The 17,262-nt window shown below is 35.4% G+C and overlaps 1 protein-coding gene across 16 annotated transcripts in view; it reads right to left on the bottom strand.

Annotated features, from left to right (window-relative positions):
- PCDH15 (protocadherin related 15) overlaps nucleotides 1-17,262 on the bottom strand; it is a 699,366-nt gene that overhangs the window by 366,475 nt on the left and 315,629 nt on the right. For all 16 annotated transcript variants that reach the window (XM_024121304.2, XM_055081163.1, XM_024121303.2 and 13 more), the window contains one exon: nucleotides 13,867-14,037. In XM_024121304.2, the coding sequence (XP_023977072.1) occupies nucleotides 13,867-14,037 (171 nt within the window). The remainder of the gene's footprint in view (nucleotides 1-13,866; nucleotides 14,038-17,262) is intronic.

Genomic DNA, 17,262 nt, shown 5'->3' with positions numbered 1-17,262 from the left:
GACCAATCACAAGTAATGAAATTGAAACTGTGATTAAAAATCTTTCAACAAACAAAAGTCCAGGACCAGATGGCTTCACAGGTGAATTCTATCAAACATTTAGAGAAGAGCTAACACCCAACCTTCTCAAACTCTTCCAAAAAACTGCAGAGGAAGGAACACTCACAAACTCATTCTCCATGGCCACCATCACCCTGATACCAAACCCAGACAAAGATACTACAAAAAAAGAAAATTACAGACCAATATCAGTGATGAAAAAAGATGCAAAAATCCTCAACAAAATACTAGCAAACAGAATCCAACAACATATTAAAAGGATCATACACTATGATCAAGTAGGATTTATCCAAGGGATGCAAGGATTCTTCAATATACACAAATCAATGTGATATACCATATTAACAAAGTGAAGAATAAAAACCATATAATCATCTTTATAGATGCAGAAGAAGCTTTTGGAAAAATTCAACACCCATTTATGATAAAAACTCTCCAGAATGTGAACACAGAGGGTACCTACCTCAACATAATAAAGGCCATATAAGACAAACCCACAGCAAGCATCATTCTCAATGGTGAAAAACTGAAAGCATTTCCTCTAAGATCAGGAACAAGACAAGGATGTCCACTCTTGTCACTATTATTCAACAGAGTCTTGGAAGTCCTAGCCACAGCAATCAGAGAGGAAAAAGAAAAGAAATACAATTTGGAAAATAAGTAAAACTGTCACTGTTTGCGGATGACATGATGCTATACATAGATAATCCTAAAGAGGCTACCAGGAAACTACTAGAGCTAATCAAGGAATTTGGTAAAGTTGCAGGATGCAAAATTAATGCACAGAAATCTCTTGCATTCCTATACACTAACAATGAAAGATCAGAAAGAGAAATTAAGGAAACAATCCCATTCACCACTGCAACAAAAACAATAAAATACCTGGGAATAAATCTACCTAAGGAGGTAAAGGACCTGTAGTCAGAAAACTATAAGACACTGATGAAAAAAGCCAAAGATGACACAAACAGATGGAGAGATATACCATGTTCATGGATTGGAAGAATCAATATTGTGAAAATGACTATACTACCAAATCTTAAAATTTGTATGGAACACAAAAGACAAATAGCCAAAACAGTCTTGAGGGAAAAAAATGGAGCTGGAGGAATCAGACTCCCTGACTTCAGACTATACTATAAAGCTACAGTAATCAAGACAATATGGTACTGGCACAAAAACAGAAATATAGATCAGTGGAACAGGATAGAAACCCAGAGATAAACCCACGCACCTACAGACAGCCTCTTCAATCAGCGGTGCTGGGAAAACTAGACAGCTACATGTAAAAGAATGAAATTAGAACACTCCCTAACACCATACACAAAAATAAACTCCAAATGGATTAAAGGCCTAAATGTAAGACTGGACACTATAAAACTCTTAGAGGAAAACATAGGAAGAACACTCTGATATAAATCACAGTAATATCTTTTTTGTCCCACCTCCTAAAGTAATGGAAATAAAAATAAACAAATGGGACCTAATGAAACTTAAAAGCTTTTGCAAAGCAAAGGAAACTATAAACAAGATGAAAAGACAACCCTCAGAATGGGAGAAAATATTTGCAAATGGATCAATGGACAAAGGATTAATCTCCAAAATATATAAGCAGCTCATGCAGCTCAGTGTTAAAAAAAACAAACAACCTAATCAGAAAATGGGCAGAACACCTATATAGACATTTCTCCAAGGAAGACATACAGATGGCCAAGAGGCATGTGAAAAGCTGCTCAACATCACTAATTATTAGAGAAATGCAAATCCAAACTACAATGAGGTATCACCTCATACCAATTACAATGGGCATCATCAGATAATCTACAGACAACAAATGCTGGAGAGGGTGTGGAAGATGAACTGGTTTGCAAGGCAGAAATAGAGACACGGATGTAGAGAACAAATGTATGGACACCAAGGGAGGAAAGCGGGGTGGGGGCTGGTGGTGGGATGAATTGGGAGATTGGGATTGACATATATACACTAATATATTATTGATAGAAAAACTGCTAAAAAAAATGAGTAAGAATATAAAAGAGCTGAATAACACTATTAGCCCCTTTAACATAATGACATTTACAGAATGCTCAAAAATTTCAGAATATGTATTCTTTTCAAGTATACATGGAATATTTACTAAAATAATACCTATATGCTGAGCCATAACCTCAGTCTCAATAAATTTTAAAAGATTGGAATCTTACAGGGTATATTCTCTAACCATAAAGGAATTAATTAGAAATCAATAGTAATAAGATATCAAGAAAAGCCACCAAATATTTGGAAATTAAAGAAAGCCATAATTGATAGACTGTACAACAAAGTAAGATGAACTGGTGGGATAAACTGGGAGATTGGGATTGACATATATACACTAATATATGTAAAATAGATAAGTAATAAGAACCTGCTTTAAAAAAAATTTAAATTAAATTTTAAAAAAACAAGGTCTTTCTTAAGATAAATAAATTTGTTAAAGTTTGTTTTTTTAAAAAATAAAACATTTCGAATTGTAACTAAAAATATATAAAAGTAAGATAGAAACAGTTTATGAATAAGGCAATGATTCGCTTTCCTTCCAAAACTTAATTTATGCTATTTTTTGCAAAACTTAACTAAATGAAAACATAAACATTGATTCTATGAATATCCTTTCTTGAACATTTAAAACACTCTTTTAAAGTAAAATTATAAAATTATCTTTGAAGCATTCTCTAAGAATGAACTCCAGGTCATCAGTAACAACATTAATTCATAACTAAGTGTATTCGGGGTGCACAATGGGAGCAGAATCTGCCTCTAGGAAAAGCTGACCTTTTGTTTTACAATTTATTTTATAATATTCTTCAATGTAGTATTTTAAAATCATAGTTAGCTATAACAAGTGCCAAGATAACTGTACACCAGGAAGGATAATTTTAGTACCACTATCTATAAAAGAGACTACTAAATATGGAAAGATGGTGTTCTATAATTAAACTCTAACTCTTGCCCATGCCAACACATAACATTATGTAATTGCAGATAACTATCAGTCCCTTAATTTAAAGTAATATTGTAGGTGTTAAAAAAATAAATTATCTAGTAACTCATCAAAAATATTCTGTTGTCAAGGTAATAAAAGCAATAACATATTCCCATGTCAGCCAAAATAGTGTATAATTCAGTTTTGCAAAGGTGTTACACCACATAGTCTTAAATAACTCAGAAATAAATAAACTTATGGTCAATTAATCTATGACAAAGGAGGCGTGAATATACAATGGGAAAAGACAGTCTCTTCAATAAATGGTGCTGGGAAAACTAGACAGTTACATGTAGAAGTATGAATTTAGAACATTCTCTAACACCATATACAAAAATAAACTCAAAATGGCTTAAAGACCTAAATGTAAGACTGGATACTTTAAAACTGCTAGAAGAAAACATAGGCAGGACACTCTTTGACGTAAATCACAACAATAGTTTTTGCGATCCATCCCCTAAAGTAAAGAATATTAAAGCAAAATAAACAAATGGTACCTAATTAAACTTAAAAGCTTTTGCACTATGAAGGAAACTATTGACAAAACAAAGATACAACCTATAGAATGGGAAAGAATATTTGCAAATGATATGACCAATAAGGAATTAATATCCAACATATATAAACAGCTCATACAATTCAATATCAAAAACAAAAACAAGCCAAAAAATGGGCAGAAGAACTGAATAGACATTTTTTCCAAAGAGGAAATGCAGATGGGCAAAAGCTACATGAAAAGATGCTTGCTAATCATCAGGGGAATGCAAATCAAAACGACAGTGAGATATCACCTCACACCTGTCAGAACAGCTATCATCAAGAAGAACACAAATAACAAATGTTGGCAAGGATGTGGAGGAAAGGGAACCCTCATACACTGTTGGTGGGAATGTAAATAGGTGCAGCCACTAACAATATGGAAGTTTCTCATAAAACTAAAAATAGTACTACCATACGACCCAGAAATTCCACTCCTGGGTTTATATTTGACAAAAACACTAATTTGAAAAATACATGCACCCCTATGTTCATAGTAGCATTATTTACAATTGCTAAGATATGGAAGCAACCTAAGTGTCCATCAACAGATGAATGGATAAAGAAGATGTGTATGTGGATACAACGGAATACTACTCAGCCATAAAAAAGAACAGAATATTGCCATTTGTAGCAATATGGGTGGACTTAGAGGGTATTATGCTAAGTGAAATAAGTCAGACAGAAAAAGACAAATATTGTATGATATCACTTATATGTGGAATCTAAAAAAACATACAACAAAATAGTGAATAGAACAAGAAAGAAGCAGACTCACAAATACACAGAACAAACTAGTGGTTGGGGGGGGACAATACAGGGATAGAGGAGTGGGCTCTATAAACTACTGGGTGCAAGATAGGCTCAAGGTTGTATTGTACAACACAGGGAATATAGTCAATATTTTGTAATAACTGTAAATGGAAAATTTAAAAATGGCATAAAAATGCCATAAAAAATGGCATAAAAAATTTAAAAATAAAAAAATACAAATTCCTAAATTTAATTTCTTTTATGGTATTGTGGTATGACCTATCATTTCAAGATATACCTATTAACATATTTAGATAACATGATGTGATATCTGAGATGTGCTTCAAATAATGTGGAAGAGAATGATGAGAGGAGATATAGCTGAACCAAGAGAATGCTCATGAATTTGTAACTGAGTAATGAGTTCGTGGGAGTTCATGACACTCTTCTCACTATTTTTGTATATTTTTGAAAATTCCTGTATTAAAAAAATACAAATTATTAGGCCTCATCCTGGACATATGAATCAAAATCCCACAGGGTTTTCTTTGTTCTTTAATTCTTCTAGGTCTTTGTTAAACATTTCTTGCATCTTCTCGATCTCTGCCTCCATTGTTTTTCCCAGGTCCTGGATCATCTTCACTATCATTATTCTGAATTCTTTTTCTGGGAGGTTGCCTATCTCCACTTCATTTAGTTGTTTTTCTGGGGTTTTATCTTGTTTCTTCATCTGGTACATAGCCCTCTGCCTTTTCATCTTGTCTATCTTTCTGTGAATGTGGTTTTTTTTCCACAGGCTGAAGGAGTGTAGTTCTTCTTGCCTCTGCTGTCTGCCCTCTGGTGGATGAGGCTATCTAAGAGGCTTGTGCAGGTTTCCTGATGGGAGGGACTGGTGGTGGGTAGAGCTGGGTGTTGCTCTGGTGGGCAGAGCTCAGTAAAACTTTAATCCACTTGACTGCTGATGGGTGGGGCTGGGTTCCCTCCCTGTTGGTTGTTTGGCCTGAGGCAACCCAACACTGGAGCCTACCTGGGCTCTTTGGTGGGGCTAATGGCAGACTCTGGGAGGGTTCACACCAAGGAGTACTTCCCAGAATTTCAGCTGCCAGTGTCCTTGTCCCCGCGGTGAGCCACAGCCATCCCCCACCTCTGCAGGAGACCCTCCAACACTAGCAGGTAGGTCTGGTTCAATCTCCCCTGGGTTCACTTCTCCTTCCCCTGGGTCCCGATGCGCACACTACTCTGTGTGTGCAATTTCAGCTGCCAGTGTCCTTGTCCCCGCGGTGAGCCACAGCCATCCCCCACCTCTGCAGGAGACCCTCCAACACTAGCAGGTAGGTCTGGTTCAATCTCCCCTGGGTTCACTTCTCCTTCCCCTGGGTCCCGATGCGCACACTACTTTGTGTGTGCCCTCCAAGAGTGGAGTCTCTGTTTCCCTAAGTCCTGTCGAAATCCTGCAATCAAATCCCAATAGCCTTCAAAGTCTGATTCTCTAGGAATTCCTCCTACCGTTGCTGGACGCCCAGGTTGGGAAGCCTGACGTGGGGCTCACAACCTGCACTCCAGTGGGTGGACTTCTGTGGTATAAGTGTTCTCCAGTCTGTAAGTCACCCACCCAGCAGTTATGGGATTTGATTTTGCTGTGATTGCACCTCTCCTACCGTCTCATTGTGGTCCAGTCTGTGAGTCACTCACCCACCAGTTATGGGATTTGATTTTACTGTGATTGCTCCCCTCCTACTGTCTCATTGTGGCTTTTCCTTTGTCTTTGGATGTGGGGTATCATTTTTGGTGAGTTCCAGTGTCTTCCTGTCAATGATTGTCCAGAAGCTAGTTGTGATTCTGGTTTTCTCACAAGAGGGAGTGAGAGCACGTCCTTCTACTCCGCCATCTTAGTTCAGGCTCCCCAGGATCCAGGTATTTGGAAAGATATGCATCAAATTAAGATCTGATTGTTCTCCTGAAGATTGGGCTCTGAGGATTGAAGGTTTCCAATTTTTAACGTGCATAATTAAAAATTTTCTTCTGTATAATTTATAATTAGAAGCTAATCTTTTTTTAAATTAAATAACAAAAAATTTTCTAAGTTAGCAAGTGGGACAAAAGCAGAATTTTAAATATTATACAAAGCAGAAGTTCTAACTTTAACTGCAGTAGAAGCCCCAGAGGTGCCTCTGTAGAACTGGAGGTACTGTGGGACAATTTGAAAACCTTTATTGAAATCATTGTTTTTGTATTTACAAAAAAAAAGAGAGAAAGGGAGCAGGACACTTACTTCCCCAGTGGATGTTTAAAATTTGATTCATTGATATATTTTTGGCTTACATTTTGCATCAGCTGCTCCCTCTTCCCAAAGCAATAATATACTGCATAATTAATCTGGCACAAGCTGTGAGTATATTAAATCAGTTTATTTGTTTAAAAATGACCCTACGGTTCTTCTTAATAAAGGTATTGAATTTTTTTGTTTTGTTTTGTTTTGTTTTTGTTTTCTTGGCCACACCAAACAGCTTGTGGGATCTTAGTTCCCCGACCAGGGATTGAACCTGTGCCTCTTGCAGTGATAATGCTGAGTCCTAACCACTGGACTTCCAGGGAATTCCAGGTATTGCATTTTTTTAAAGAACCAAAGTCATACTGAATTAATTAGGAATAGCACAATCAGAATAAATTAGGCTTATCAACATATACAACTCAGTTTTTAAAGCTGAAATTTTGACTAAAAATAGCTAGATATTTAACAACCAATTTGAATTAGCTACTTCCTCCCATGAGTCTCTGAGTAAATATCCAGCCAGATGAAGAAATTCCACAGGAAATGATAATAATAATAGAAATAGCTAATATTATTCAATCCTTTGTATTTGCTAGGAACAAGTTAAGTGTGTTTCATGAATCTTCTTTTGTAGTACTCATAAAATTCCCATATATTAGATTGTATTATACCCATTTCACAGATGACAAACCCAAACTGAGGTTTAGAGACATTAAGCAACATTCCCAACATCACACAGGTTTCAGCCTGGACTCTGAGTTCTTACAAACTCCCTTATATTGTGATAAGAAACACCTTTGCAAAATGTTCCTACATAATTTAGTAAGCCATCAGAGAGTTCAAGAATAAATGTTTATGAAGTTATCAACATAAAGTCCAAGTCAAATGACCTTGTGTCTTTTCTCTTTATCTGTGTTTCATAGGAAAACATACCTCCAATGTTAATTTAAAATAATATTTTAAACAAACTCTTCAACAAGAAAAGTTAGACTTCTGTCTTATTACTGAGAAGAATTGTGACTTTGTCCCTTTAATGTTAATAAACTCAATTCCTCTGATTATTTCTTATCCTTTAATTGTTCCACAATTTAAATTATTTTCACATTGTCTATAAATGTGAATGGAGATATAATATAGTTGAGTCTATTCAACATAAAGCTTGACCAAGGAGAAAAAAAATGAATGATTCCTTTTCTCTGATAATTTCACATACCCATTTCAGAATTACTGTAATACAATTTCACATTATAGGCAATATTTGCTGAATTCCAGTTTTTGTTTGTTTGTTTGGTGTTTAGCTTTTGTTTCCCCAACTTAATTCTGAAGTTTCTGTGATCATTTGCTGCTGATGGCCTGTAGGTGTGACTGTTTGTGGCAGGAAAAAAATTGGTAGAAAATGTAATATATTGACTCTAGATATATTATTTATCATTTTTTCCTTCAACCTACTTTGACAGTCTTCTCACTAAAAGGTTATAGGCAGTTTGAGAGTTGCCAGTTGTTTCCTTCTTTATTTATCACTTTGCTGGCCCAAAAAGAGCTCCGCAGGACACATTTTGAAAATAATTGGCCTAACGACTAAAGAAGGATATAATTTAATATTTGAAACATTACTGAAAGGAGAAGGAGGCATTGCAAACAATGTGCTAGGACAACAATTATAAACTGGGACTCTCTATGGTAATTGGGAAACATGCTTACTTTATCCAGACTACCTATTAGACTCCTATTTGAAGGTTATTCTTGACTAGATGCCAAGTATGGTAGTCCTTGCAATTATAATTGGAAAACACTAAAAGTGTGTTAAAATGTTTTATATATATGTATACACATATACATATACATATATATATCATGGCTAATATCTGGATAATACATATTTATAATAAATAATTATACATATATATTCTTTACATATGCATGTTTATGATAAACTCTCATTGTGAGTGAGAAGGCATGAGCCATGCTTATTCATATTTATATGTAGTATCTCAGTGTACAATATGTATTTCTCGAAATTTTAATTCAATTCAATTTAATTCAATTCAATAGTTTCTGAACATTTACTACATGAAGCGAATGGGTTATACATTAAGACATAATGACAGGGGCTTCCCTGGTGGCACACGCAACGGGAGAGGCCACAACAGAGGGAGGCCCGCATACCACAAAAAAAAAAAAAAAAAAAAAAAAAAAAAAAAAGACATAATGACAAGTAGGAAATTAAAGAACTAATAGTCTAGCAAAAGAGAAATGGGTAAATGACTGCAATACAGCAGGGAGTTCAGTGCTTATAGTAGAAATTCATGCAGATAACAGAGAAAAACTTAATTTTAAGGGCATATCATTTCATATTACCAAGATGAAGCTTGAATAAAAACCATAAGCTTAATATATGAAACAAAGTGGAGAAAAGGGAGGGTAATTATCAGAGAAGTCCAGGTACTTGTGCAAAGCTCTGTTTCTAGAGAAGTTGCTTTATGCAAGTTAAAAGAGATGAGACTGAAAAATGGTCAAATATAAAATTACTCTAAATGATATGCTCAAAGTTTTGAAACTTATTTGGTATATTATGGGAAATAATGAAACTTTAATTAGACAGTGAAAGATCAGATCAGAATTGTATTCCAATTCTAGGGGTCCAGAGTTGAGGGTATGCCTCTAAGCAGGTATTTGGGCAGGAAAATAGGCATCAAACATATTTGAGTAACATTTCATAGATAATGCAGAGAATGTCTTTGGAGATTGTTGAGTTTGAGATGGGGGGGGTCATTGAAATCTAGGTCCAAATCAACCAAGATCCCAAAGGTAACAAAGTTAACATGAGAGTGGACATGGATGCATCAGAATATATTAGAAAGGATAATGAGGTGTCTGTGGGGAGTATAAGAAAACTACCTAGAAAAATTGAGAATTGTAAGCTTGGAAGTCAGGAGAGATTTCAGGTCAGAAAACACTTCTACAACATACAGATCATCCTTATTTGGTGAAAAAGGAACACATTATGTAGGTTTAATTAATCTTGGTGAAAAATATAGTGAAAAGGAAAAAAAAAAGCTTCAAAAGATAGAAGTCTGGAAAATCCCTAAGATTTAAGAATAAGAATAAGAATCAATCAATCACTCAATCCAAGAATGGAGATACCCTTTACCAAAAAAAAAAAAAAAAAGAAATAATAAAAGGCCATCAAAGATTTAAGAGGAGAAACACAGGGCCATCAACAGGAGCAGAAGAACCAGTAGTTTCATAAAAGACAAAAGAGGAGAGAGTTCCCAGACTGTAACACATTTAATGAGTATGACCCAAGAGGAAATTATAAATGTCATACATCACTGGAAATCATCACCACTCTGGTAATAACTGAGAAAGTTTCCCTGGAAGGAGAGAGCTGCATAAATAAAGCAGAAGAACTCTCTTTGACAGCTACCTGAAAACTAGAGTTCTTTATGACAAAGATTATAGTGGAGGCATTTGTGGCAAGATAGTCTTGGGAACTAACCCAAGGCTTTAAACAAGGTTGGGGAAGAATTTATTAGAGCATGGATTCTAGCTACTAGATGGCCATGTCTGGTAAGCAACTAATGCCAAAATACTGAAAACTGCATGGCACAATAAATATAGGAAAAATATATATAGTAAACGCATAGCTAATATGTCAATATTATCATATTAATACTATGGTGATTCTAACCAGGGACAATTTACTCAGCAGTAAATCCAACTAGCCAAACAGTATGCAACTGTTCAACACTGAAAAAAATACATAAGTATTTACTGTCTTTGCCTTTAATAGGAAATTGAGAAAAATAGAACCATACTCTCCAAATTCTACAGAAGTTTTCTATAATACTAGAAATCTTCAACTAGATAGGCATAACAACTTTAAGAGAGTCAGAAAGTGAGAATAAATTTACACAATATACCAGAAGAATTTTATCTTCTCCAGGTTGACAAGTCTCCTCAATTAACATAGAGTTCAACATATACCAGGGTCCAGTGGCTATTTACCAAATTAATAAATACACAATAATTAGCACAGGGCTACAAATTGCTTTAGTGCCCCTGAGACACCAGATTTATATCAGATTTATATTATATTATTTTTATTATATCTTGGTTCATGGGTTAAACACTGTACTAGACTACCTTTTAAAGATTTTCTGAGCTGATAAATTCTGCATGCATTGTGGTAGAACTAAGAATGGTATCTCAAGTCAAGAATATCACTGAGGTAATTGGTGGAAAATTTCACATCAACCCAGAAGGTGAGCAGGTGTCAAAGCTCTCAAAATTTGAAGAATTAGTCAGGAAAGGATCAGCAAGTATGTAATTAGAGTCATCATATCCTGTTTAGCTGACATAAATGGTTAGCTCTCTTGCTCTGAATACAAGATCTTATTTATTGAAATTTCCAGAAATTTTAGCAAAGTATGGAAATAGCAAAGAAAAAAAAAAGAAAATTTAACAAAAGACAGGCATAAACACAGCAATTTGAATGTGAAACTTAAAAACTAGCTACACTTCTTAACCCTAGTGATCCAGAGGGGATCTGAAATGGCATGTAAAAGAGCACATGGAAACCTGATGCCACTACTACAGCTGATTTTGTTTTCCTATAATGGCCACAATAAAATTTCCTTCCCCTTATGTTCTTCATACAATGTGACTCCTACACCCCTCCCTTCAGGAGATGGTATATACTTCTACTCCTTGAATCTGGCAGAGGTATGACTATAGCTGAAGTGACACTGAAAATTACAAGGCTAGCTCATAAAAGTTCTGTCCAATTCTTTGGGAAAGCTTGCTTTTAGAACCCAATGCTTTGATGTGAGGAAGCCCAAATAGCCCAGGAAAGACCTACATGGAGTAGAAATGAAGCCTCCAGCTCACAGCCCTCACTAAGCTGGAACCAACAGCCAGAATCAACTTGCTAAGTTTACCATTTGGAAAGTGGTACCCAGCCCTTAGTCAAAGTGACCCCCAGCCCTTAGTCAACGTGCCCTAGCTGATGCTGTGTAGTGTAGGGATGAGGTGTTCCCTCAAGTCTGCTAAAAGTGCAGTTTTATGAACAAATTTAAAGATTGTAATTTGAAGCCACTAAGTTTTGGTGGTGTGTTATGCAGTGATTGATCATCAGAACAATTGCCTAATTTTGCAAGTAAACATATTTAATTTTTTATACATGGCAATAAAAACATAATGCTTAACAAATAAATACTTGCCATAAGTATTTAAATCTGTAAAACTAAAATTCTCTGTTTCACAGAATGTTAAAGAATGGGGTTGATATGTTTAAAAATGATGACGAAGCATTCCAGTTTGATCATTCTGGAATTTATAGCATACCACTTAATTTAAGATACATGATTTTAAAAGAAAACACTTTTTACTTAAACTCTGTACCCCAGAGATCTCATCTATAAAAAACCATAACAGTGGTAATTATCCACAAGGATTTAAGTTAGTATTTTTGTAGAATTTAGCACAGTTCATGACAAACTGAACAATCTATATAACCATTAGTCATTATTGTCATTTACCCCAAATCTGGAGCATGACTTTGTCTCTAGCATGAAACTGTATAGGAATGAGAGAGATGCTTAGTCTGTAAACTGGAGCAGAGAGGAAGGGATACTCAAAGATCCTATATAAAGTCAATACACTTTGCTTCTCAAGCAGTAACCTCTGTCTTTATTTACTTCTCTCAGTACATCAAGTACTGTTAAACATTCATCATACTGGTTCATTGATTTTAGTCTTATTATATCAGTATTCCCCTTCTCTTGGGATCTCACTGGTACACCAGTTACACAAATTAACTCAAAAATAAATTAATACTAAAAATATTTTTTGTCATGATTTCAATTAAGCCTTTCAAAGAAAAAGGTCAATATTCACATCATTAAGGCTTCTCACTGATATTCAACAAAAATAATATCACGACATATAACTTTAGGTAACCTATGAATGTTTGTCTAGACAATCTCTACATTAGCTTTTTTGTCTGCAAAATTACTCCATTTAGCTGAAAATTTATATTATTTTCTTCACTCAATGCACATCATAACATTTATTCTTTTTTTTCCAGCTTATTTTTTTCATGCAAGCCAACTAGACCAGTAATATTTATGCCAACAGACACAAAGTGATTTTCAACCATTTAAGAGCTACTGTTAGTAAAGCTAGCAGGTAAAATATTGGATAAAGTAATTGGTAAAATACAGGATAAGAATTCTTTGAAGTGACTGGAATGCAGTGTAATTTACACTTAGGAGAAGGGATTTCTGTTCTATTCTTTTAAAAAATTTCGTATAGAGGACCCCCAAACCACAGTTCTCAAATGTTTGAGAAAAAAATTCAAATACCTTGCAACAAATTCTGACATCATCAGCCATGTTACTAACCCAGAAGGCTGAATGCTTTCCAGAGGAAAAGCAAAGACATTAATCAAATCGTTCACTCCTAGGAATTTGACTGCTCTAAAAGAGAATTCATTTTTTTCTTTTTTTTTTTTACTTTTAAGGGAGAAATTGATATTTTAGCCTAAGCAGGATATCTGTTAGCCTTATAAGTTTTATTCTTAGGTATGTATATTTATCATCCAGGTAGGTCTAAGGTATGAATTCCAGGCTGACAACAAGTTAAGATTTATTAGAATTGTAAAAAACAAATGCAGAATTGAGTGTAGAAAATATGTACTCATGCCTTAACTTTTTGTTTCTTTAAAATACATCTTTAACTAATAAATATTGAATATTTGAATTCAGGATTCATTAGCTCCTCCAAACAGCCAAGCATAATCTCCAATAATATTTCAGGACTCTAAGAGACAAGAGAGTATCCTGTTGACTTGTGTGTCCTCTGACTTAGGGCTGCATGTTTACATGTGAATTTAAGGAAATGCTGGAGTCATTTCTTGGGATTTCCCAGTATATGTTGGAACTGAAATTTGTTATGCTTTACACACAGACAAAAAAAAAAATCAGAGTCAAATGGGCTGTTGCTTCATGACATACTTTCAACTTTGTAAATGATGTAATTATGCATTATGACCAAAAATTTACCCATACTGTCTCAAAATGGTTTTGAACATAAATATTTTTCAATACCAATCTAGTGAAGTTTGCTATTTTCACTGAATATGTGTTCAAAATACTTGAACGGGATCCCAGGGGTTAGAGAGGTGGAAGTGAAGAAGTAAAGATGGGAGTATGCTTACCGGAGTTCTCAACTCAGGTATGGCAGCTTGATAGGTGAGTGGGCGACAATCACGAGTGTTTGGCACGAGGACACAAGGAAGAAACATTGGACCCAGGTCATCTCCATCTAGAACATCCACTGTGAGGGTCGTGGTAGTGGTTCGCCGTTCATTCAGGTTTTGTGCACGGTCCTGTGAGAGAGGAAAAAAGAAAAAGAACACGAGATGGATGAAGTGATCCATCTAGCTTGACTAAACTGTAGACAGGTTTCTTCCAGAGTGTAGGCATCTGACCTCACTTTTCTCAGAGCATTTACTTTAGAAAACTTCCAATTGTAAATACTTTCTCCACAGCTTTGAGATGTCAACCTTCTCCCAGCTCAAACTTCTGCCAGTTTTATAACCCAGGACTCTTTCTCCAGGATGTAGGAATCATTCCATTGAAATGTAATAATTAATCAAGGAAGATACAGCTTCTATCTCTCAGTGCCTGTGGGAGGGTAGGAGCCTAACTTCCATACAAGGCTTTCTCCAAGTTGTGAAACTATCTCCCATCATGAAGATATAGGAATGTTTACTTTTCTTTGAGAAGGCCAGTTAACAAACAAAGATGACTCTTGATTCCTTCACTCCTTCCCCTACCCCAGCATTTTTTTTTTTTGATAATGCTTCAAGAAATTTAAGTTTATGAGATAAATATTGGTTATTTGGAAAAAAAAAAGAAAGAAAAAAAAATGAAGGGATAAATAAAAGAAAGAAAACCCACCAGATCTGCTATACTCTTATTGGAGAAATGCTTTTGTTTGTCTCACATAAGATTGCCTATGACAAAGTATTCTGAGAGCCTTCCTTGTCTCCATGTAGCCTGCTGGCATCACTAAAATAACTTGTTTCCAAGTTTCTAAATGAGAATTGTTTTATTTCTTCATACTTTGGGAATCTAAAAAGCTACAATTTCTAAGAAGAGTGTCCTTGTAACAGTAAAGGGAATTATGTTTCCACTTTTCCTCTTTTCCACTAGCCACAATATTGCCAAGAGAGCACGGCTTTTTATTTTTTCCTGCTTTTTTGTTTTGTTTTGTTTTTCTATTTTTACTGGTTGTAAAGAAGTGTTCTAAGGCAAGATCTCAGAAACCAGAAATCTCTATTGATGGAATTTTGCAAGTGCAACCTTCCAGTAATGCAATAACTATGTGACTCTGAAACCAAGCAGGACCCTGTAGGGCCTGCCCAGGTACAAATCCTTTCCGTGTTCCCCATTTCTTGTCTGTAGGTTTCATCCAGCCTCCTTGACCTTCACTTAGTTCCAAAGGGCAGATTCAAACAGTTGCTAACCAGGAAAGTGAGGGAATGCAGAAACAAAGGAGGAGCAATCAAGAAACAATCCTGCGAGAAGAAGTAAGAAGAACTACAATTCTGCAGCCTGTGGAGAAAAAACCATATTCACAGAAAGATAGACAAGATGAAAAGGCAGAGAGCTATGTACCAGATGAAGGAACAAGATAAAACCCCAGAAAAACAACTAAATGAAGTGGAGATAGGCAACCTCCCAGAAAAAGGATTAAGAAGAATGATAGTGAAGATGATCCCGGACCTCGGAAAAAAAATGGAGGGAAAAATGGAGAAGATGCAAGAAATGTTTAACAAAGAACTAAAAGAATTAAAGAACAAACAAGGTGAAAAATACAATAACTGAAATGAAAACCACACTAGAAGGAATCCATAGCAGAATAACTGAGGGAGAACGGATAACTAACCTGGAATACAGAATGGTGGAACTCACTGCTGTGGAACAGAATAAAGAAAAAAGAATGAAAAGAAATGAAGACAGCCTAAGAAACCTCTGGGACAACATTAAATGCAACAACATTCGCATTATAGGGGTCCCAGAAGGAGCAGAGAGAGAGAAAGGACCTGAGAATATATTTGAAGAGATTATAGTCGAAAACTTCCCTAACATGGGAAAGGAAATAGCCACCCAAGTCCAGGAAGCGCAGTGAGTCCCATACAGGATAAACCCAAGGAGAAACAAACGAGACACATGATAATCAAATTGGCAAAAATTAAAGACAAAGAAAAATTATGAAAACAGCAAGGGAAAAATGACAAATAACATACAAGGGAACTCCCATAAGGTTAAAAGCTGATTTCTCAGCAGAAACTCTACAAGCTAGTAGGCAGTGGCATGATATACTTAAAGTGATGAAATGGAAGAACCTAAAACGAAGATTATTCTACCCGGCAAGGATCTCATTCAGATTCGATGGAGAAATCAAAAGCTTTAGAGACAAGCAAAAGCTAAGAGAATTCAGCACCACCAAACCAGCTCTACAACAAATGCTAAAGGAACTTCTCTAAGTGGGAAACACAAGAGAAGAAAAGGACCTACAAAAACAAACCCAAAACAATTCAGAAAATGGTCATAGGAACATACAAATTGATAATTACCTTAAACGTGAATGGGTTAAATGCTCCAACCAAAAGACACAGGCTTGCTGAATGGATACAAAAACAAGACCCATATATATGCTGTCTACAGGAGACCCACTTCAGACCTAGTGACACATACAGACTGAAAGTGAGGGGATGGAAAAAGATATTCCACGCAAATGGAAATCAAAAGAAAGCTGGAGTAGCAATACTCACATCAGATAAAATAGACTTTAAAATAAAGAATGTTACAAGAGACAAGGAAAGACACTAGGTAACGATCAAGGGATCAATCCAAGAACATATAACAATTATCAATATATATGCACCCAACATAGGAGCACCTCAATACATAAGGCAACTGCTAACAGATGTAAAAGAGGAAATCGACAGTAACACAATAATAGTGGGGGACTTTAACACCTCACTTATACCAATGGACAGATCATCCAAAAAGAAAATAAATAAGGAAACAGAAGCTTTAAATGACAAAACAGACCAGATAGTTTTAATTGATATTTATAGGACATTCCATCCAAAAACAGCAGATTACACTTTCTTCTCAAGTGCACATGGAACATTCTCCAGGATATATCACATCTTGGGTCACAAATCAAGGCTCAGTAAATTTAAGAAAATTGAAATCATATCAAGAATCTTTTCTGACCATGACGCTATGAGATTAGAAATGAATTACAGGGAAAAAAACATAAAAAATGCAAACACATGGAGGCTAAACAATATGTAACTAAATAACCAAGAGATCACTGAAGAAATCAAAGAGGAAATCAAAAAATACCTCAAGACAAATGACAATGAAAACACAATGTTCCAATACCTAATGGATGCAGCAAAAGCAGTTCTAAGAGGGAAGTTTATAGCTATACAAGCCTATCTCAGGAAACAAGAAAAATCTCAAATAATCAATCTAACCTTACACCTAAATGAACTAGAGAAAGAAGAACAAACAAAACCCAAAGTTAGCAG

The sequence above is a fragment of the Physeter macrocephalus genome, chromosome 20 (assembly GCF_002837175.3).
Source record: "Physeter macrocephalus isolate SW-GA chromosome 20, ASM283717v5, whole genome shotgun sequence".
In the NCBI taxonomy this organism is placed as follows: Eukaryota; Metazoa; Chordata; class Mammalia; order Artiodactyla; family Physeteridae; genus Physeter; species Physeter macrocephalus.
This window is presented reverse-complemented; position numbering and strand designations above follow the sequence as displayed.